The following is a 23,472-nucleotide window of genomic DNA, read 5'->3' as shown; positions in this document are numbered from 1 at the left end:
AGTGATCACTTTAGATAAGCGATTACCAGCAGGAGAGTGGGGTGGGGAGAGGTATTTTTTCATGCTTTGTGTGTATAAAAAGATCTTCTACACTTTCCACAGTATGCATCCGATGAAGTGAGCTGTAGCTCACGAAAGCTTATGCTCAAATAAATTGGTTAGTCTCTAAGGTGCCACAAGTACTCCTTTTCTTTTTGCATCTATTGTATGTAACTCTTAGTAGTTTTCTCGTGTATAGTAGATATGATTAGATAGCTGGCTCGTCACTCCAGGGATTGGGTCTTCTGGTATGTTTTGTTAAGTGCCTAGCAGCCTGTGAAGTGGCTGCCATGAATAAATAATAACAATGAAGAATGCAAGTTATAAAGTGCTTCCATAAATTTACTAAAGCCCTGATTATTCCTTTAAGACATTTTAAGACTTTGGGGCCCCACTCCTGCAATTTACAATGCATGCAGACCACTCATACATTGTAAACTGTAGGGTAGGGCTTAATTCATTTGTACATAAAGGGCCAGAATGTCCTGGGCATGTAGCAGTAGGGTATATAAAATGGGGAGGGTGCAAGATGCACTCCACAATGGCCACCTACAACACTACTGAGAGTGCAATCTCTGCTCCTTCCTACCAACTCTGTGAAAGCTAAGGCCCAAATCCACAAAAGCATTTAAGCTCCTAAAATAAAAGTTAAGACCATAAATACCTTTGTAGATCTGAGCCTCGGAGTAAAATCCTTGCCTTACTGAAGTCCATCAAAGTTTTGCCAAAGACTTCAGGTGAGTCAGTATTTCAGCCTCGCTGCCTAAAAGGAGGCAGCGTGAGAGCACAGTTGTGACTGCTTCTCCCCAGCATAGTACCTGGCCGGCAGAGCTGGTTAGGGGCAGAATAGGCAGCTTGCTATACCCCATTCAAAGTAGTGTAGCTTCTTCATGGGCCTACACAGCTGAAAGTACCACAGTCACAAACTACACCTAAACCATCTCCGAATCACCTATGTCGTATTATTAGTAAAGAAAACAGATGTTGGAATAATTTTCTTCAGAGACTATGATGCAGTCTGAGTGATGGAACCACATTAAAATGGATAGATGGCACTTATTTGTCTTAAAATATTACCTGTTTTTTATGCACCTGGGGCCCAATCTAGTGGGAAGCACCATGGTATACATAGGGCACTGGACTAGGAGGCCTGGGTTCTATTCTCAGCTTTGCTATTAACCTGCTCTGTGAATTTTGGACAAGCCACTTCACCTTTCTATACTTCGGTTTCCACTCCCACCCTTTGTCTGTCTTGCATATTTGGACTGCAAGCTCTTTGAGTGCAAGGAACTCTCTCTTACTTTGTGTAGAGACAGTAGTTAACACCTGGGGTCCCTGATCTTGATTGAGGCATCTTGGAACTACTGCAATACAAATGATAAATAATGTTAATAACAACATTCTGAAATCCTCCCTGCAATTTTACTCAGGCAAACTCCCAATAAAATTTGTGGGAGTTTGCCTAAGGTTTGAGTATGCAAAGAACACAGGCTCTGCCCTCCAAACAGTAGGAGTCATCAATGGAAATTACAATCTCAAATAAGAATAAAGGAAATTGACAACCGCCAGTGAATTTCCTTATGAAAGGGACATTACAAAAATAAAGTGTTGTTAAAAAAATCAATTTTATCAAACCTTAAAATTAACAGAATTGTTTTCAGGTTGGCTTCAAATTTAAATGACAACATTTTTGTTTGGATGTAAAAATCCCCCAAGCAATTTGCATCCAAAACATTGCACATTGTGGTACATGGATGAGAACCAGAACCAGAACCTGACCTTAAAGCTAAAAATGGCTAGAAACAAACAATGAAAAAAGACTAATTTATTTTTCACTGACCAGTCTGACTAAAATGTTAAAATAAAATAAAGGTAAACAAAGAGCAAAGGACCAACCGGACAAGGTAAGTGAGATATGAAAGATTATTTAGTGTGTAATAATCTGAACACATCAGTGCTTAATTTGAAATTTGAATTAAAAGATGTGCACGGGGTCCAGGGGCTCAAGCAATTAGGTGCCGGGGATATAAACTGCCAAACCTAGAGGGGGAAGGGGGATAGACCTGGCACAAATTAAGCCCTGGAACGGGGCTGTGGGTAGCACAAGGAAGGACGCTTTTCTAAATATGAAATTTTCAATCTGTCCCTTTATGGTGCTGAATATAAACTCAGAGCTAGCAACTGTATTAATGGGCTCTCCCCACTCCCATGAGTGGCATGTCTTAGCTCACACCTCTTGACCAGGACTATATCCAACTCAACTATATCCAATTGCCTCTGCTTCCTGGGCTGGTGCAGCCCCCTTGTGCTGGAAATGGCCCACTTTGATTATCATACACATTGTAAGGAGAGTGATCACTTTAGATAAGCTATTACCAGCAGAAGAGTGGGGTGGGGGGAGAGAAAACCTTTTGAAGTGATAAACACCCATTTTTCCATGGTCTGTGTGTATAAAACATTCTCACTGCATTTTCCACTTTATGCATCCGATGAAGTGAGCTGTAGCTCAGGAAAGCTCATGCTCAAATAAATTGGTTAGTCTCTAAGGTGCCACAAGTTCTCCTTTTCTTTTTGCAAATACAGACTAACACGGCTGCTACTCTGAAACTCCTCTATCCAGCAGCTCTATCCCTTTAAATTGCCGCCGGGCCGCAGCCCGTGCCGGAAGGACCCTGGGACTGCAGCTGGTGGTGGCTATTTATACCCGGGCCGGAGCAGGGGAGCCGGATTGCGCCTCTCAGTGCGAGCGTGGGCAGGGAGAGGCCGCGGCGCGCAGGGGGCGGGCAGCGGGATTCCATGTCTCCTTGGCTGTGCAGGGGCTGGGTTTGGGGGTGACCTGCAAAGGGGCGTTTCCTTCCTGCCATGGATGCAGCAGGGGCCTGAAGGTGCCCGCCCAGCCCGAGGCGCCCCGGGTGGCGGCGGCGGCGGCCGCGCTAGCTCCGAGGATCGTGCCCGTAGAGACGCTGCCATGGCCACGGCCGTGTCCTCCACCCCGGGAGGCAGCGGGCGAGCTGTGGGTCGCTCGGCCGCGTTCTCCCCTCTCAGCCCGACCCGGCTCAGCCGGCTGCAGGAGAAGGAGGAGCTGCAGCAGCTCAATGACCGCCTGGCCGCCTACATCGACCGGGTGCGGGCCCTGGAGGCCGATAAGTCCGCGCTGCAGCAGCGGCTGGCGGAGCAGGAGGAAGGGAGCAGCCGGGAGCTGGGCAACGTGCGGCTCCGCTACGAGACCGAGCTGGCCGATGCCCGCAAGGCGCTGGACTGCATCGCTATCGAGCGGGCCACGCTGCAGGTGGAGCTGGGCAAGCTCAGCGAGGAGCACCGGCAGCTGCACGCCAGGTCGGTGTCCCCTCCCTTCCCTCTGCGCTAGCCGGGCTGCGAGAGGCTGCTCTTCAAGGCCTGGCCCCGTCACATGGCAGGGGGAGTATCCTGTGGCTCCAGCGGCTACTGGGAGCGCAGCCTCCCCCCTCCTCTCTTCCAATAGCTAAATGCCTCTCGAAATTCCCTGCTGGTCTCTGCTCCTGCAGGCAGCTCGCAGACTGGTGCGTGCTACTGACCGGGATTTCCCGGGAACCGGTGCTTAGAGCCCAGAGACAACGAAATCTGCTGCATCTCCCAGAACTGATAAAAGCATAGGGGGATCGCTCACCTGTAAACAAATGACAGGCCTCAACTGCGTTATGAGGCAGCCCGGTTTTAATGGATTAACCGTGTGGGGTATGGCATATAGATGCCTGATTTAACTGACTCCTGTCGAGAAGTACCTATTAGGTTAAGACTCCTACCCTAATGTGTCCTTTACATGCCAATATGTATTCCTACGGTTTAGCTGTTGACTAGGTGGCTAAAGTATTCCCATTCCAAACCTGTACAAGACCCTTGCCTGCTCTTGGCATAAAGCCTCTGGGTGTTCCTAGACTGAAGTAAATCTTTTCTCTACTTAACTACTTTCAGCAGCTTACAACTCTTGGGCTTGTCTTGCATGCTTGGTTTTGGTTCAGAAGTTTAAGCTTCGTAAAAACTTAATCTCTCATTTTGTGATTGGAGAGCAAGGAAAGGGCTGGTGCCAGTTCTGAAATTTTTCAACTACTTTTAGTGTTTAGATAACTCCGCAGGCTTTGTTTATGGAACCTTAGACTTGGCTGATCTGTAATCCTGTGAATTGGTGCTTTTTACTTTCTGAAGCAGCTAGGCTTTAGAAATGACTTTACCGCCTCCTGAAAATGGTGAAGTGCTTACATATGCAGTGCATTCAGCAAAAGATGTACTAGATCGAAGTCCTAATATTTAGAGGTGCTTGTTTCTGTGCAGTCTAACTGCAAGCATCTCCGATGTCTTGGAACAACCTTATCTTCCTGGCTGTCATGAACATGATATACCCTTTAAATAGCTTAGAACTCTTATGGTGTGAACAGTATCCAACACTCCTCCTGCAAGCAATAACCATTAGTTGTTTATCTTGGTTTACTACCTAGTGCTTAGTACAACTCGTTTAATGTATATTAAGAACTGAGATGCAAGTGCATACTTAGATGAATAGTGGTAACTGACGACAAATCAGTTGCAGGATGCTTGAAAGGAATGACTGGCATAGTCAAACCAGCTCACTCAGTCTCATCGCATTTGCAGGAGAAGGATCAGAACAGGAGTGACGGTACAGGAAGAGAACATGTGTATTAAACAGGAAGATAGTTGGTCTAATTGGTTTTAGAGATACAAATATAATAGTTCCACCTCAATGTGTAATGCAGTGATGCAAAATGGGGCCTCTTAAGTGAATCTTATGAATGTTTGGATGTCCTCAGATCTTAGACACATAGGTGAACCCCAATGTTTTGTTTTCTTTAGTAAGAAACAGGCTTTGAAAATACTGGCTTAAGCTCTTCTAGTCAATCTGAGATCCACATCTCAGTTTGAGGACTGAAGGAAGAATAAAAATAACTCTGTATATGATGGGGTGGCATCCATTATTCCTAGTAGCGGGACTGTCTTAGTGGTTGGCTAATTATGAAATGGCTTATACAATTCTAAAAGCCAGCATAGCTGTTGAATGACTGTCTATGTTAAGGAGTAATGTTTAATTTGGTTTTAAAGGAGTAAAGTAGCCTTCTAGATGGCAGGAATATGGCAGCACATTTCCACAAAGGGAAGATGAGTCTAATAAAATTCAACCTGTAGAATAAGAATTCCACATGAATGGGAACAGATGACCTACAATGTCTGTCCTCTTGCTCATGACTACACAGAATAAAGATTTATTTGAATTTTATAGTAGCTGTTGGCAGGGGAATCAATTGTCTTAATTTTTTGTATTAACAGCAATAATACACAATTGTACTGTGAGATAGGGGAGAGAGGACAAATTCAGTGTCCAATTGGAAACCCTGGCGCTTAAACTCTCACAACTCATCCACTTTCCAGATTGTTTTCACCATGAGAAAACAAGGGATTGTTCCTTACAATCCTAAACTTGCGCAAAGGACTGTCTGACAATCAGAAATGTCACTTTCCAGTGTCTGTTCTAACAAATCTGTCATAGCTGTTTGAGGCCAGAAACCTTATGGTGCCTTCAATGAGTCCTCTTTTGTGCTTGGCCAAAACCACATAGCCACTTCCTGCCCTAGCACTATTTATTGCTGGGGGAAAGAGGTGGGCATGCCATACTTTCCAGTGCATACCTTCATGGCCCCACCAAACTTCCTACACTATATTTTTTTTCCACATAAAAATCACTTTACCAGAATCCTCTCCTGGATGCTGGGGTCAGATCTCCCTCTGAGAATAAAGTGGAAGTGGGTGAGCCTGGCAGCCCGTCTAGTCCTGAGGCAGAGGCCTACTGGCTGTCCGATACCATTCTCCTGGCTCATCTCTTCTCTCCTCTCCCCTCCCCTTCCACATTACCACACTCTATTAAGCCCTAGGCTCCAGGAGGCCAGTGACTGAGCATCTTTCCCAGTGAGCATGCTCAGCTTTGTGCCCTACTCTGACCCTAGCCAGGATGGTGGTCTCTTGGGGCCAAAATTCCTCCCTCTCTCATGGGTGGTGCCATTACAGGCTGCTGGCACTTGGATTAGTGGATGGCCCCAGAAATGTTTCCTGTCAGCGGAGCTGCTTTACCAGAGATTTGGCTAAAGTTTGAGGCAACAATTAAACATCCCTAATGTTAGTGTCCACCTGAGCCAAGTAAGATGCTAAGCACGTGCCTGGTGTGACACGGGGGTGTAACTAGGGTGACCAGACATCCTGATTTTTGGGGTCTTTTTCTTATATAGGCTCCTATTACCCTCACCCCTGTCCCAATTTCACATTTGCTGTCTGGTCACCCTAGGTGTAACTGAACTAACAGTTCAGCTGACTGAAATTCCCCCTCTGTCCTGGCATTACATGTTAAACCTGGGCTTGAAAAACTTACCAAATGTGCTAGTCAGAGAAGTAAATCACCTAGCCCAGAGGAAGATGTGAAAGAAAAGATTTTAAGGGTCCTATTTGAAGGTCAAAGGGGCAGTGCCCATTCTCACTCCCAGCTGGTGAGAAAAGATTGTTGGCATTTCTACCACTGCTGCCCTTTCATAGGACTCACTTTTTTCCTTCTCTCTGGCTAGCAGATGTCCTATTTTAAAGATCTGTCCTCTAGCTACTTGAAAGGAGAATTGCTCTCACCATTGTCACAGCCACTGCTACAAGAGCTTCTAGCTGCTGTCTGTTCCGAAAACGCTCAATGGGAGATAGTGAAATTTGTGACTACTTTAGATGGGTGGGTGGGGGTCAATGCCACTGCAGTGAGCACTGTAAGAGCATGTACAAAATGATCTAGTGACTCTAGGGTACAATGAAATACAGATGTCAATGTTTGCATTTGGGTATTGTCTAGTTTACTCTTTTGGGTGGTGGTGGATAGTGAATTATACTCCAGTGCTACTCTTAACCTTTTATAAATAGACAAGAAAGCAAGATTAAATAAGTTCCCTTCACACCAGCAGTAAACTTATGAATGTAAAACTTTCACTTGCAGGAATTCTAAAAAAGAAGCTGACTTAAACCTGGCACAGGCTCGTATAAGAGACCTTGATGCTCAGCTGAACTCCAAGGAAGCTGACTTAGCAACCGCTTTGAGTGGAAAAAGAAGTTTGGAGGGCAACCTTCAAGAGTTAAAGGATCAAATAGTCACTGTAAGATTGTTGCATAGAATCTACCCTATTTCATGGTTGATACCAGAATTTCAGTTATGACTTCCCATACTGGACTCTATATTTTGCTTTGAATTGCTGTTCAATCTTATTGTCCCCAAAAAGTTCAGTTTTTAAAAACTCATGAAGTTTGTTGTACTTAATAGGTAAGGATTGGGAGAGACGGACTTACAGAATTTTGATGAAAGCACATATCCTGGTCACCCATCTGCGCTGACCAAAATATTGTGCCATGGAATCCTGTTGCAAGGCTTGTAACCCTGCTTCATAACACGAATTTTTAAATTATGAAGACAGAAGGGCCATTGTCGTCGTCTAGTTTTCATTTCTATAACTGAAGGACCCTCTTTGGTCCTGTCCATGTAGATGAGACTGAACTTTGCTCTTAACATGCAGTTACAGCCTGTGTAGCCTCCCCTGAAATGGCATACTAGGGAGAGAAAAATTCATGTTTACCTAGTCACCTGGATTGAAGGACCTTCTTACTGTATCTTAAGTACTTTACCCTAACTTTAAGAGGAAACCCTCTATCCATTTGATGTTTTTTTGTTAAAGGCTCTTTCTTACTGTAAAAATTGCCTGAAATGTATTAAGTTTTGGGTTTAGGATTTTATTAGCTCAGTTTAGAGTTCTTTAGGAGTTGGAGATTAATATAATACTGCAGTTTGGGGTCTCTTAGATATGAGGTAAGTGTCTGTTTCACTAGGATGGTTTAAAATGCTGCCATAAAATGTAGACATGTTGGCTTAGTGTAAGAATTACACTTGCAGGATATAATTGAGTTTTAGAAGGAAGACTTAATTATAATAAATGCAAACCATCTTGGCTTCAGGCCTTTGGATTTTCATAATTCTCCTCTCAAATTAAGAGGCTTGGATCATTTAGTGTTATGGAGGGAAATGACAATGGTCTTGTACAACTGATAATCCTAGCATAACTGGGTTCCTTGGCTGGGTAGGGTTAGAAAACAGTAGTTCTACAACTTAGCTGCTCAGTGATTAATGAGGCTTCTCTATACTTGGTTTAAGAGGCCTAGTTCACTCTGGAGATCTCATCACTTATGGAGCAGAAAGCAGCCCTGTTCCATTAAGCTTTATGGGGCAAGACTGCAAGTGTCTTCTGTGTGAAGAACACCAAACCTATTCTGGGCCTTATTGATATAAATTAATAGTGAACTAAATCAGAAAGGTTCCTTCCTTTACTCAAAGTTGTTGACTGTAGGAGTAATTCTAAAATCTAATCTTTGACTGTTTAGTGTAAAAATGTCACTTCTTGCATTCTGACCTATGACAAAAATCTTTACTTTCCTAGCTTAAGTTGGCATTGGAAGATACCAAGAAGCATCTCCACGGAGAAATGTTGAGGAGAGTGGACCTGGAAAACCAAATGAAAACTCTGCAAGAACAAATGACATTCCAGAAACGCCTTCATGAAGATGTATGTCTAAGTTAATTTTAGCAAGGATTTCCTAGATGCCAATTGCTATTGCCCCTGGATACCCTTACAAAATCAATGTTAAAATGCACTTATTCCTAAAAAGGTAACTAGCTGAATCAACCTTATGACCCTCTGCCAGCCAGCAAAAGCCACCTAGGTGGGTAGACTCCAGGGATGTGCATAAATTTAGGTAACATCAGTATCTCATATGATATTTGAGCATGTCTCTCCTTCCACATCACAGCTTCATTGAAATCCAGTAGTTACTATTGTATTATGCTAGTGTAAATCACCCATAAAGTCTAAGTTTATTTTCTAATACATGTGGGAGGTGTGTGTGTGGTTTTTTGTTTAAACAATTACCAGCTGGAGGATGAGATTTGGTTTACTTTAGGCTTTCTGCAAACACCTGGAAACCTTTACAATTTTGACTGTTATATTTTTAGCTTTCTCTCAGATTACACCTGCTAAGATAACTACAGTCTAATACTACTTGGATGTTTAATTTAAAAAACAACCAACCACTAACTTCAGAGAACTTAAAAACAAGAACTTGTGTTCCCCTATTTCTTTTTGTATCTTTCATGTGACTCTGCATAATCAGGTTCTATATACTATAGGATTAATTACATTTAGTCTCCATTCAGGTGTAGAATGGAACTTTTAGGATGAAATTTTCAAAAATGTCTAAGTGACTTAAGAGCCAAAATCCCACTGAATTTCAAATAAAGACAAGTAGGGGAAAAGACACTTCTGATTTCATTTTAAAAAAAGCACTACTGTCTTTTCTAGCTAGAGTGGTAACTAGGAAAGTGTGACAGCATAATGAACAGGCAGGGGAATACACTTTCAGCTTGAGACCCATCTGGAGATCTTTAAAACAAGAATGGAAAGTAATAGATTTACTATGGGGAAAATAACCCAGCAGGGTCAGATGAACTTGACCTAATGAGCCTTTCCATCTCTAAATCCCCTGTGATTGAAAAACAAATGACCAAGTACTTGACAGTAGACATCTGCTTTAGTATTGAGTATGTGACTTGCTACATTGTTTATTGTTAAAGCAGTTGCATAAGATCAGTTACTCAAGCTAGCTGTAGCTCATGAAAGCTTATGCTCCAATAAATTGGTTAGTCTAAGGTGCCACAAGTACTCCTTTTCTTTTTGCAAATACAGACTAACACGGCTGTTACTCTGAAACCTGTCTAGCTAAATGGTGGTATTTCATTTGACCTTTAAGCCATATATATTTTTCTCCTCCTCTAGGAGCTCAAGGAAACAAAAAGATTCCATGAGAGCAGGATAGCGGAAATAGAATCTGGCCGTCAAAGGGAATTTGAGAGCAAACTTTCAGATGCTCTGCAAGGACTTAGAAAGGAGCATGAAGAACAAATTCAAGAATACAAAGATGACTTGGAGCGCACATTCAGTGCCAAAGTGAGTCTTCAAAAGTTGCAAATCAAGTGAACAAGCTGTCATGCTTTCTGCAGCTTCATATGACAAGGAAGCATTTAACACTTCCTTAAACTAGTTGACTAATGTATTTGACACAGAGTATGGTCCATCTGCTTCAAGGAGGAGAGGCCCATTAATTGAAGACTTTCTGCAGTAGGAGCCAGTATCCTGAATCCCTTAATCTCTGAACAGTCTAAGATCTGCCAATTGAATTTGCTGTCTGCTGTCACTTCCCTATCCTATAAAATTGGTTGAGATGCATAAATATATACTATCCTCCATAACAGGAATAGTTAGTATGAACTATAAAACTTTATACATTCCCATCAGCAAACTTCAGTCTTGGTTCTGACGTGCTTATTACAAATCTAAACTTTCTGCATAGATGTTATAGGCACAGGGCCAGGTCAATCATAACAAAGCTAATGTGGTATAATTGAGCAGAATTTACTCTATTGCCAATATCATGATCTTAATTCCTAGGAAATATGGTACTAAGTTTGAAACTGTGTACCAGTTACAGCAGAGTTAATTATTCCTCTAACAGAAATGTGTGCAGACATGTAATGAAGGTAAATTAACTTAATCTACCAGTTTTAGTAGCTGATAGAATTTCAACCTTCCTACCAGGACAGGATTACACAAGTACCTTGATATTAATGGTGTCACCCCCAGCCCAGAACAGAGTCCAGTTACAATAGATAATGTCACCAAAATACCACAGTCACAGGTGAAAAATCTGGAGTGAGATTGGAATCTGGTCCAAGAATTTTATTAACGGAGACACTTCTAGTATTACAAGCCCTCTGTACTATCTGCAGAGACATGCTTGTACTCCTCTGAGTGGATTCCTTGAACTGTTTTTTCTCACTTTCTTCCTGTTTAGTTTTCAACTCACTAACTTTACCTTTACCCTGCTTGTTCTCTTTTCTCAGTAGGGGTCCTGCTGCTGGCTGTTCCAGTTTTTTCCCTTTTCTTAAAGGAACATCTCAAACTCTCTGCTTTCTCTAGGACTAGTTTGATTCCTGAATACCCTGTTAAACATGGCTATATAGGCCTGTTTGTTCCCAAAGCTCTGGTACCAGCACTGGGGTGAAAGAAGCATTTGATTACTGGCACTCAAAGAAACCTATCTAGTGTCCTGTACTGTCCCAAGGCAGCTTCCTACTCCATTAGCCATGGTATGGCTAGTGAACTTGAGTTTCTTCTCTAGTGGCTTCATTTCTATGCCTTTTCGACTTTTCTGTGTAACAGGAAATATTCCATAGTTTAGGCAGTGGTGGAGAGCTGGATTAGGGTTATGTGATGTTGAATTGTGTCTTGGTAAATTGATTTCAGTGGAAATTGATGATAAAATATCTTCTGATTTTATACCAACTGTGACACTCTACATCTTCATACACATGCAACTAAATCTGTATCTGTAAATCACTTGGTAACCCTTTCTACTAGAACAAAGGGAAGGGTCACCAGAGTCTTAATCAATTGTCATTAACAACTGTTTCTTCACAGATGGAGAATGCCCAACTTTCTGCTGCAAAAAATAGCGACTTTGCCAATGCTGCTCGGGAGGAGCTGATGGAAACAAAGATGAGAGTTGACACTCTGACATCCCAGCTTAATCATTATCAAACCCAGGTACCGTTCTTCAATGAGGTCATTAGATTTTTTTCCTTAGTGACACTTGTATTTTCTGCACACTATCTGCTTCCCCCCCCCAAAAAAATTGCTCTTCTTACTGAGCTCTATTTTTAGCATCTTACTCAAAATAATCACTGATAACTAAACCTATTCATTAAATCTAAGAACTGTGTATTGGAGAACAGAATAAGAGAGTTACAGGAGACCCTGGATTATGACCGTGAGATGCATCGAAGGCGTATGGCTGAAAAAGATAAAGAAATGGTACAAACGCGGCGGCAGATGCAAGCACAGTTGGAAGAATATGAGCATTTACTAGATGTGAAACTGGCTCTAGATCTGGAAATAAATGCCTACAGAAAGATGCTAGAAGGAGAAGAACAGAGGTATGATACAATATGAACAATACAAGAAGACTTTTTCTTCCTCCAACATACCTTCATTCTATAAGTCTATGTACTGAGTGGGAGGGGAGAAATCTGAAGTTAATCTTGTTCCCAGTTGGCTACTGGGAGAACTTCAACTACTGGCTTCAGTATGTAAAATACTGAAGATGGGCTCTATGCTGTAATATATGCAATCTCTTCTAAATGATAAATGCATGGATTGAAGGTACATGAAGTTTCTAACAGCAATTAGTAACATTATGAAGGGACAAAATGGCAGCAAGGGATTCAAACTTTACTATAGACCATATAGTAATGTTAACTCTCAATGCTTTAAGTCCCTTGGCTGCCTAACAACTTACCATAGAGGGTTTGTTCCTGGAGATCTTAATTCCTGCAGTGCCCATGAGGGAAAGAAACTAATGCAACAGCTGAGGGACAGGGAGAGGAGGTAGAAATGCAATAGCTTGCTCTGAACTCTGCTTGCAAAAATTGGAAAGCAGGCCATAAGCTTTCGCACATTGTTCACTTGAGAGATTCTTTGCCATAAGATAAAATACCACCTTCAAGACTTCAACTAAGCTGGTGTGGGCAGAGGGGAAGCTACACTAGGTCTGGGCACAATGGGGTAGGCACAACTTGCATACCTAACATGGTCACTTCACTCTTTTTAGGCTAAAACTGTCATCTAGTCCATCTTCCCAAAGTGTTGCAACCCAGGCAACAACCAGCCATGGGCATCGCTTCCTACATGGAAAAAAGAGAAAACTGAAAGAATCCAAAAAGGGAGAGCACAGTGTCAGCTTTAAGATTGTTCAGCATGCATCATGTTCAGGAAATGTGTCCATAGAAGAAATTGACACAGAAGGGAATTTTGTCAAACTTAAAAACAACTCGGATGAGGTACTCCTTCCCTGCTCTCTAATGGCAAATAGCCCATCAAACTTCAACCACCTGTTCCCATGCATAAAACCAATGTCAGCACATTAAACTAAGTGGTGCCATCTAGCCTAGTAACAAGGCCCAGTTTGTTCAGCATGTTGCTTTTTATTACTCCTCTCTCGATCCTCAAGAACCAGTTTAAATAATATACCCATCTCCATATTCAAGAAATGGTCAATAGCAACTGCTGCTAGTTAGAGCAGCCACAAGACCGTTTGTGGGAAACGGACACAACTTTACTGAAAGCTATAGGTCTCTTTGCATCCACAGACACCATCAGTCCAGCTTAATCAAGGATAAAAGCACTTCTGATAAGCTACATAAGGTGCTTAGTGTCAGATAATACCAATAGCTGTTTAGATCCCTTGTAGCTTACTGTTTTAGCTGTGGCAGGGCTCCTACTGTGCTGCCCAATTAATCGTATAGCTTTGACCCAGTCTATCCAACAGTCTACAAATATCTAACTGCTTGGTGTTGGAGGGTTCTGCTCACTCAGTTAACTGTTTCTGTGCTGGGAGGCCTGGCACAAGCCACAGTCAAGATTGATATCCCAGTGTTCTTCAACTGGCATGTTAAGAATGTGTGGAGTAACCTACCAAATTAGGTAGTGGTCCAAAGTAGGCTCTCCCAACCCTGGCCAGTTAGTGGTTAGCTTTAGGCTGACTACCTGTCAAAGGCTGGACAACATCCACAGCTCTCAAAGTCACTCTTGTACATTCTAAACGTGACTTGCTGAACCAGAGCAGCAGAGTCTCTACCCAGAGGCAGCTTTTAGTAGCCCAAGCTGCCCACAATCCCTGCCTCGCTCGTGCTGAGAGTTAATAGTTTTGTGGAGGTGTTCAGAGCAGAATGCCCAGGTGAAGGTCAGACAGACCAGGAAACTTTTCAACTTCTGACTGCTACAGATTCCCTAGAGGAGTAACAAGTGGAATGGGTAATACTTGTATTGCTGTTCTGACTGAGGACAATTCAGGGGCATAAGATTCCTAACCAACTCCATGATATCTGTTCACACAGAGGCTAAGGATCTTGGCACAACACCCTTGCCCCAAGAGATCTTGGCTTCTGAAGGTACAATGCCATTGGATTACCTTCCCGGGGCAGGCTTTCTACTGCCTATGGGATGGACAGGATGATTGTGGACCAGAATGTCTTAAACAGGGAAATCACAGATTTGAAGGATGATTCTGCAAATAAGTGGTTTGGTCCTATTCCCAAAAATTGCAGAGCCCTAGACACTAACAGGGACAGGAGGGAAATTCTGCATTACAAGGGTAGCTTTTGCTCTAAGCAGAGGGTATGACTTGATTAGTTCTTAAAATGGCAACTGGACTATAGAAAAGCTCTGCAATTCAAATACGTCTTAACTTGTAACGCTGCAGCCAAACAAGCCTATGTGAACAATGAACTATAGCTGCAGGGTAGGATAGAGGTTAGATTCTCAGACCATACCTCTTGGTCTCAGTTCTTACCTTGGGTAGAGAACTTTAGAACCATTCTAAGTGTCTGGAATCCCCTTATTGACTGGGACTGTCAAAGACCTGTCTTCTGAACTAATGAATAACTTGAAACTGAGAAGGGGAGTCTTAATGTGGAAAAGTTGATAATTAAAAAGGATGTTCTGAAATGTCCCAAATAGTCAGCATAATCCTAGCTGAGAACACATGTAGACTGAAATGGTGAAGAAGCCTGACAGAGGTGGCATTCTTCATTGGAGAAGATGATCCAGTCTGACTTTCATAACCACTATCCTGAAGTAATGTCTCCAAACACTCTTAAACCAAAAGGAAGAAGTGCTATTGACACCTGTTACCCTGAATTAAAAGCTGCTTATTGGCTATCCTGAATGCTTCATAAAATCTAGTGCATGGTGAGGCTGAGACAAACATGTATATAGTTATAAAGTCTAATATTTACTACATGGCGGCTGATTGCTGTTTCAGAAACTCTTATGGGATCAACCACTGCTGCAAGAATCTTCAGTGTTAATATGGAACATAGTGTTAAATTAAATTTATACTTTAAGAATGACCCCTGTCTTGAAAGGAACAGTACCTTGCAGACCAGAATGTAGAAATGTAAAATGGCCTAGACCAGGGATCAGCAACCTGCCAGGGAAAGCCCCTGGTGGGCAGGGCCAGTTTGTTTACCTGCTGTGTCCACAGGTTCGACCGATTGCAGCTCCCACTGGCTGTGGTTTGCTGTCCCAGGCAAATGGTGGCTGTGGGAAGGGTGGCCAGCACATCCCTTGGCCTGCACCGCTTCCTGTAGCCCCCATTGGTCTAGAACTGACTCAGTAGGAGCTGCAATCAGTTGAACCTGTGGACTCAGCAGGTAAACAAACCAGCCCAGCCTGTCGGGGCTTACCCTGATGGGCCACATGCCAAAGGTTGCCGATCCCTGGCCTAGACTAACAAATGGCAACAGCACATAGGTGTGATCTCTTTAGGTTGTCCATCTAGTTACAAACTTCATATCCTCTTGTAATGGTATCTTGCCTTCCTAATTGCAGGATCAATCACTAAATGGCTGGGTACTAAGACGACGACTTGGAAGCTTGTCTGAAATAATATACAAATTCCCTGCTCGGTTTGTCCTTCAGGCAGGCCAAGTAGTTACGGTAAGTAACTTAACACTGCCTTGCCAATCTGACTTGCCAAGCAAGTAATTGTTTGACTTTAAAAGTTTTTTTACCATCATTTAAAGAAGGCAAGTATACTTAGTGCCCGTGCTGGGGAACTTTTTTCTCCTAACAATTTGGTAAGACTGAGATGGCATGACTGGTAAACCTAAGTATAAGTTAGCACCATTTTAATAGTTGAGGCCTGATCCCAACTTTAGAAGCAACTGCACTTGCAATTGTTGAAGTGGGGCATAGTCTGAGCCTAAGATGTTTAGTTTTCTTCCATTACAAGCTAAGAATGGGCCAGTGGGGAATGGGCTAGGGGAACATAAATGCTCACTTTCTAACCTGTGCAATTTTTCCTGTCACCTTCCCACACAACTGATTAGGGCACTAGATAAATGACCTCAAAAGTCTGGCTTAGTAGGACAAAGTGGGTGGCCAGAAACAAGAACTCTCTACATTCAGAGGGTATAGTAGGTAGAGCCTCCCATTAGCAGCTCTTCCTGCTGCACTTCTTCCACACCACTGCCCTAGTGGGTAGACTAAGTGTTCCACCAACTCAGAACTGTTTCTGAGCACCTCACAGCAGATTTTACCCTCAACACGCTTGGTGTAGATTACATGGGAGCTATAGACACTTACTCCAAACTGAATTTGGCCTTTAATGTTCCAATACCAGTCTACTGACTGTTAAAATGAAGATTTTTTTTAAAGCTCATCCGTTAAATGTCTCCTCTGTGTCTCAAGATCTGGGGTGCTGATGCTGGTGTAAACCAGAGTCCTAGTGATCTGGTCTGGAAATCACAGCGGTCTTGGGGAACTGGGGATAACATTGGTGTTACACTCATCAATGCCGATGGAGAGGTAAGTGAAGCAATAACCAGTTGCACTTTTTCTAGTCTTCAACTTGCTTAAGAACAAATAAGCTTATTTTGTTGGGGGGACACAACTTATTGCAGGAGACTGCAGAACGGAAGATCATACATGTATCCAGAGGAGAAGGTGAACTGGATGATGAGTTTGATGAAGAAGAAATAACAGGGAGCGAAATGGAGTTTCATCGTCGGGTAAGAATCTTTCTGCATTCAGAACAGAGTAGCAACAGAAGTAATCAATGGCTTTCGCTTGTAATAGTTAACAGTACTTAAAACATGCCCCCAAAGTATTGCCCATGGCCTACAACTCTTGCCATTTTTCTCCCTGATGTCAGACCAAAAGAAGAAAAAAGAAATGTTGTTTGGTGTCATGATTGTGTTTCCTGTGAGCATCACAAAATAGGTGAGACCAGAGCAAGCATCATGCATGTTTCAGAGTGCACATTGTGCTTGTTTTCTTGCAGAAATGTTTGCTTTATCAGTAGTGCTGAAATCTCTTGCCTCTATTTAGTCTCTGCATGGCTTTGCACGTGAGTTGAAAGCAGTGCTTCACATATCTGACCTGGGAGCACAATGTTGCTGTAGTTAGAGGTTCACATTTTATTTAACTTTCTGACCAGTAAAAGATTGGTTATTTAACTGAAACTACAACTAGCAGAGCCTTTCATGTTTGTTCATGCCCAGGAACAAATTCACCAGCTAACTGTAGTATAAGACAGGAATGATGGCAAAATACTTATGCCAATATTGTGCATCTAGTGTATTGCAACTAGAAATCTTGTGTACTGTAACCTAGTTAAATCTTTTGTTGGTTGCACAATTGTGGAAACAGAAGAGGGAATGGGGAGTGACTGCCTTCATTTGGAATATCCAATTTCAGTGTGTCCTTGCTATTGTTTCAGAATAGCAACTTCAAATCTGGACTATAGAAGGAAAATATTTCCACTGAAATGTACTAAAAGCCCTTGGATACTCCTAAGTGCCTTGGGCTCCTATGGCCATTATTAATAGGTGCTTTTGAAACTTATCCACTGCATATAGGTATCTGCTTAATCCCCACCTCCCACTAGCATCTACTTTTCAGATGGGATCAGAGAACAGATGGAGGTCTTACTGTTAAGTAAGCCCCCTGTTAGAGTAAGCATACTCATAATCCTACTGTTAGAGTAAGCATGTTCTGGCTTCAAGTTAACTAGTGTCTTCTGTGGCCACTTTCTGGATCAGTCTCAAGTGAAAGAACTACCCCACACACTCCAAACAAGCCTTGAGTTGTGGATTGCAAAACAGCTAGTGATAAATCTAATACACCAATTAATCTTTGTGCTGGTCACCTAAATCACTTAAAAGTGAATTCTAATTAAAGTTTGGTACAAAGACTTGTATTGCATCACTTATTCACAGCTGTGAATTCCTCTAACAACTTTCAGCATTCTGACTGAAAGTGCTGACTCCTGTAGGACTTCCCAGTTTGGCTGGAACAGTCATGCAAACCAGTAGACTGATTTATACTAGCTGTGTTGGGAGGGATATCTAGGTATCCCTCCCAACTTCAGAGCTCTTACCACCCCAAAAAACAGTCAAACATTAGAATAAAATTGGTCTTTGGAGTTGCACCTTCTAGTACAGGAATCTAGTATTGAGCACTGACTTGCAGCCCTGGGTCTTAAGAGTGTCTACAGTCTGTCTCATCCTAGAAAATGACTGGCTGTACTAAACCAGTTCTTGCTCCAAGTCACACATACCAGGGATACAGGAAATTCCACACAGAATGAACCAGTTGTCTCTCTTGTTCAATATACATCCAGGTGCTTTAGAAGGGAAAATAACAGGCACTTAATTACAGTACTAGGGTCTTGGAAGAATAACTTCTTCCTGATGTTGGTGACAACCTTACAGTGCAGAACTAAGGTACAGAACTTTCTGAAATGTTGCTGTAGATGAGGAGGGATTTTAAATTTTTTTAAAACCATGTACCCCTAATCTCAACTTGGAACTCCCCAAACACACTAATGTAGAATCTAACTTAAATAAATCAGACCTTTTGATTCTACTGTCTAACTGCATAGGCTAGGCAACCTTTAAGTTCATTAATACCCTGAAATATTTGTAGGTATCAGAGTGCTAATGGGTTTTGTGACCCCTATGCACCAGGTCACATTACTCACTGAAATTTGGCCCTCTATCATAGAGAGGTGGCTGGGCCAAACCTCAATGAATGAGTGGCATTGCAAGCTCTATGAGTAGGAAGGCTCATTGTGTCCCATACCCTCCAGTTGAGACCTGCTGGTGTAGATAATGACCGTCTACACACAAACTGGACACTCTAGTTTGAAGAGAACGTTCCCCCTCAAGTGTTTGGAAGCTGTGGTTTTAAGAACAAATTGATACTGAATCATTGTTCTCTAATAAAATGGTCTTGGTAAAATTGTTAATCAGCTTGGGTCCAAAACATCTGTTAACCTTCATGAGTGGCTTATGGTGTCATGTAAGTGAGCTCCTGAATAAAAACTGGAGACAAACACATTTTGCCATTCCTTAAAGGAGTGCAATTCTACACTCCTAAGCTATTTTGGAAGATACTTGGACTTCATATTAAACATTATGAACTCTGTCTGAAACTAGATTGAGACAGGTTGCTTAATTAGTCTAAAATTAAATTGACTCCTTTTCCCAAGTGACACTGTCCTAGCAGGATGAGCAAAATGGGATAGAAATCAAAGGATATGCAGGGATTCAACATCTTTCAGCTGTTTTTGCTATGCAAACTAGCAACTTCTTGCCCATCCACAATCCCATGATTCACTTAACTCATGCTGGGTTGGAAAATTTTCAAATTCTTTAACAAAATGTTTCTATGAAAATGTTTCCATTTTTCAGTCTAGCTCTATTTGTTAAACTGTAGCTCCCATTTTTAATTGAGCACCAATACTCAACCCTGAGGCTGACAGCTTTGCTTTCATTAGCCTCACTTCAAGCTGAGGAAGGAAAACTAACCCCTCTGTCTGCTGCTATGAAAGCTTTGAATCTAGTACGTTTCTTGTGGCTCATCTTAATATATCATTAAACAACTCTTATTGATAGCCAGCATCTTTCTAAGATGGCTCTACTTAAGATCTTAAACCAGGTTGAAATTCAAATACAGTACATACTGAAGATTTTTTATAATCCTGTGTAAAAATACCAACACATCTTTGCTAGCAGCCTAAAACTTTGAAGGCACTATTGACTGTGTAATAAGAATGTCCAGCTAAAACCTGTTTTGCTACCATCTGTTAACAAAACATGGTTTAACTAGCAAGACTCCATACTGTGAGAGCCATAAGGTCCTATAGTATTACAAGAGGGAAAAGCCAGAACAGTAGTGAAGAGATTTGTAAAAATTCATCATGCATTGTATAGGTGAAAAGAATATGTGCTGTAGTTTTTAACAAGGCTATCTTACAACTTTTTCTTATTGCTTTGCCCTATGCCATTTTAGCTATCTTAAAGCATGAGTTTTGCATGTATGTAAGACCAGCTTTGAGTTCTCTACTGTCTTGCTTGCTTTGAGCAGTTTGCAGTTCAGAAGTCATCTTCTATGTTACAGCTTTTCCTTTCCTTTCATGCAGAAATAAATTTAACCTTCAAAATTTTTCTCTAGGACAAAGAATAAACCACGTGGGAATTAGTTAGAAGGTAAATAACTAAACTCCTAATCATGCACTTTTCTCCATTCTTTCTTATGAATCTTGATTACAATAGGGATACTAAACTGTGTATACCCAGTAATTCATCTGGTTTAACCTATTTAATTTTCTCTTTATAGTGTCTCCAGCAAAATGAAGATCCTAGCTGTTCTGTCATGTAACTAAACCCAAGGTAGTGACTACCTAAAACCACTCCTTAAACCAAAGTGACCCTTCAGACTGCATGAATTTTCAGCAGCTTCTGGAACATGTGAATCTAGGAATTTTTTCCCCTATCAGATGTGTTTGGCGAAAGGAAGTTTCCAATTTTGGAGGATGCTATTTGTTGATATTGGGCCCTGCCTTCAATGAAACTAGATCAAAGTGCACATTTCCTTTTTCTAAGTCTCTTTCCAGGACAAATAGAAGTATTTGATTTATTCACCCACAACTACTTGCCCTAAAGTTTACAATAACCTCCTGCTAGGCATGTCTCTTCCTAGCCAAGGATGGTAACTGCTCACAAATGTAATAGCTCCAGCTTTCTAAACTCCTGATTTATTCAAAATATTTTTCTCAAAAGCAGACTTAGAAGGAAAACTGTTTCAAGCCTGACTGAAATTTAGGTGGACCAAATACTGCCTTGACTTACACCTTGTGCAACTCCACTGAATTGAAAGTCAGAACAAATTGTTATCCTTGTTTCAAACACCCCAAGATCTAAGCCAAATGATATGATGATCTACTGGTGTAAAGTTTTAAAATGAGCAATCTATTTGTAAAACATGTGTTTAAATAAACCAACCATTATACTGTTTCTATAGCCTAGTACCTGTTAACCTCAAAATCTGTATTTATTAAACTATGTATAGTGAAGTGTTAAACTTTGAGGTGAGTAGCTTTGTACTATAAATGTGAACTGAGTCTGATGCCAACATAGCAATACTGTGGTTAAATATATCCATACCTAAGTTAACGGCTTACTTGGCAAAATATTAATGGGGATAGAATTTAATTGAACAGTTTGGTATAGCTAGAGATCTTGCACTCCAATGATTGCTAAGTCTTCTTACCCTTTTAAGAAAGTTCCTGTGCTTATTAAACATGTGAAATACAGATGTGCAGTTTACACTGTCACTTCAGTATTCATAACTGAGGTGAGGACAACTTCTGTTTTTGTCAAATAGCTAGATATGTTCCCTATTAGAGCACTGAGTTCAAGTGGATTAATATTGCATTGTAACAAGGTACAGCTAAAATGCCTAGCACATAGAGGGGTTGATCATGGGTAGCCACTACAGTTAGCCACTGTAGCTTTATTTTTTTGTTTACCTAGTGGCTATACTAAAAAGGTAGGAAATGGCCCAGCAAGAGTCCCTAGTTAAGCAAAGCAAGTCTGTTTCCTTGCTTAAAAAGTTAGCTGATAATGCAGCCCCATCTGAGCACCGGAGCAGCTTTCAGCATTTTGTTGCCTTGCCAAAAGTCTCTACTGCATAGTATGTCTGAACTTTTAAGATCTGGCCCATGTTAGGACCATGCTTTTTAGAGTGCTTTAGAGTTCCCTTCAATTGGACTAATTAAAATATAGTATTTTAAGACCCTGGAAACCTAAATGGTGACTGAATTTGGCCTTTCATATTTTAGCAGACCCAAATCCTTCATTTTGTTGCACCTTGTCACTTTAGAATTTAAAATAAGCTCTGTTTATGATCTTGCTGTGTTTATAATCTTGGGCTGTTCAATTATTTTTTTTATTAAAGATATTTTCCATGTACAGTATTACTCTTGGGGGTTTATTGTTTAAACTTAAACTAAATCTTTCTAGCAAAGTGAGTATTTTAACAGCTGTATTGTCTGAATTCTAATTGTAGTTAAGAAACATACACCTAAAGAGCTAAGTCTTCTTTCCCTTAAGCAGATAGAAGCTTTCAACAATAGACTAATCTGCTTTAGAAACTATTGCACACTGTTCACATTAGTACATTTTCTGAATAAAGCTGAAATTGCAATGACCCTACTGCACAAAGAAAAGTGGCTTTTTACATGCCAAATAGTAACAGGAATTACTAGTATATTATGCTATAGGTATTTGAGAATGAAATGCTGAAAATGTTTGCATCAAACTGTTGCAGCTTCTCTAATTCAACTGTGTTCAAACAGCTAGTAATTTGGGTATTTGAAAATGAGTCTTCTAGAAAGATGTAAACAGCACCATAAACATTAAACCACCCCAATTTTTTTCCACTATTAGGCTAAAAAAGCCCAGTCAGCATTGCTTAAATATCAGTTGCATAAGAACAGCCATACTAGGTCAGACCAAAGGTCCATCTAGCCCAGTATCCTATCTTCCAACAGTGGCCAGTGCCAGGTGCCCTAGAGGGAATGAACAGAACAGTAATCAAGTGATCATCCCCTGTCACCCATTCCCAGCTTCTGGCAAACAGGCTAGGGCTACCATCCCTGCCCATCCTGGCAATAGCCATTAATGGACCTATCCTCAATTAACTTATCTAGTTTGTGTGTGGGGTTTTTTGTTTTTTTTTTTTTTGAACCCTGTTAGTCTTGACCTTCACAACATCCTTTGGCAAAGAGTCACACAAACTGTGTGAAGACATACTTTTGTTTTAAACCTGCTGCCTATTTCATTTAGTAACCCTTAGTTCTTGTGCTTTCTCCATACCAATCATGAGTTTATAGACCTCAATCATATTTTCAACCTCCCACCCTTAGTCTTCTCTTTTCCAAGCTGAAAAGTCCCAGTCTTATTAATCTCTCCTCATATGGAAGCTGTTCCATTACCCCCAAATCATTTGTTGCCTTTTTCTAAGTCTTTTCTGTTTGGTGTGTTTTTTAGATAGTATTCAAGATGTGGGTATAACATGGATTGATGTAGAGGCAATCTATTTTCTGTCTTAAATGCGTTCCACAGTCAATGTTCCAGTCCTACTGTAGTCAACCCTAATTTAAGTAACTTAGAGCGGACACTTCCCCATAGTTCTAGCCATAAGCAGAGGAAAGGCATGAAGAGGAAAAAAATTGTTTGTCTAGATAATATATTTTAAGTGAGCACCAGTTTTGGTTACATCTTTGGAAGAGACCATAGTCCCTAGGACAAGGGCTCAAGTTTTAACATCAACCAATGAGGACTTTGCCCTCATGTATGGAGGAAATTCTGAACAAGGTGAGTCCTCCTGCTGTCTCTGCACTCCTGTTTCAAAATAG

At 41.4% G+C, this 23,472-nt stretch overlaps 1 protein-coding gene across 4 annotated transcripts; it reads left to right on the top strand.

Moving 5' to 3' along the window:
- Positions 1–2,725: 2,725 nt before the first annotated feature.
- On the top strand, positions 2,726–22,024 carry LOC140894996 (lamin-B3). Of its 4 annotated transcripts, XR_012154022.2 has the most exons (13): positions 2,726–3,375; positions 7,049–7,205; positions 8,535–8,660; positions 9,927–10,097; positions 11,628–11,753; positions 11,922–12,142; positions 12,817–13,045; positions 15,597–15,704; positions 16,458–16,574; positions 16,670–16,777; positions 16,921–16,988; positions 20,226–20,260; positions 20,391–20,440. XR_012154022.2 is itself a non-coding variant. In XM_073304069.2 (12 exons), exons 1-11 carry the CDS (start codon positions 2,906–2,908, stop codon positions 20,235–20,237), a joined length of 1,845 nt encoding a protein of 614 aa, XP_073160170.1. In that variant the 5' UTR covers positions 2,726–2,905; the 3' UTR covers positions 20,238–20,260; positions 20,391–22,024. The 4 variants fall into 4 exon arrangements, 3 of the variants coding, with proteins under 3 accessions (XP_073160170.1, XP_073160169.1, XP_073160168.1); XM_073304069.2 differs by lacking the exon at positions 16,921–16,988 and having other exon boundaries at positions 20,391–22,024; XM_073304068.2 differs by lacking the exon at positions 20,226–20,260 and having other exon boundaries at positions 20,391–22,024.
- Positions 22,025–23,472: the final 1,448 nt, after the last annotated feature.

Source organism: Lepidochelys kempii, chromosome 10 (genome assembly GCF_965140285.1).
Source record: "Lepidochelys kempii isolate rLepKem1 chromosome 10, rLepKem1.hap1, whole genome shotgun sequence".
NCBI lineage: Eukaryota > Metazoa > Chordata > Testudines > Cheloniidae > Lepidochelys > Lepidochelys kempii.
The sequence above is the reverse complement of the archived record's forward strand: the minus strand, read 5'-3'. Positions and strand labels throughout refer to the sequence as shown.

What these genes read in the sequence shown, in the direction of transcription:
- LOC140894996 (XM_073304067.2), top strand. Translation starts at nt 2,906, where the DNA reads ATGCAGCAGGGGCCTGAAGGTGCCCGCCCAGCCCGAGGCGCCCCGGGT. An exon ending in AGAAACGCCTTCATGAAGAT is followed by an intron (nt 8,661 to 9,926) that starts GTATGTCTAAGT and finishes CTCCTCCTCTAG; the next exon opens with GAGCTCAAGGAAACAAAAAG. An exon ending in AGGCAGGCCAAGTAGTTACG is followed by an intron (nt 15,705 to 16,457) that starts GTAAGTAACTTA and finishes CTGTGTCTCAAG; the next exon opens with ATCTGGGGTGCTGATGCTGG.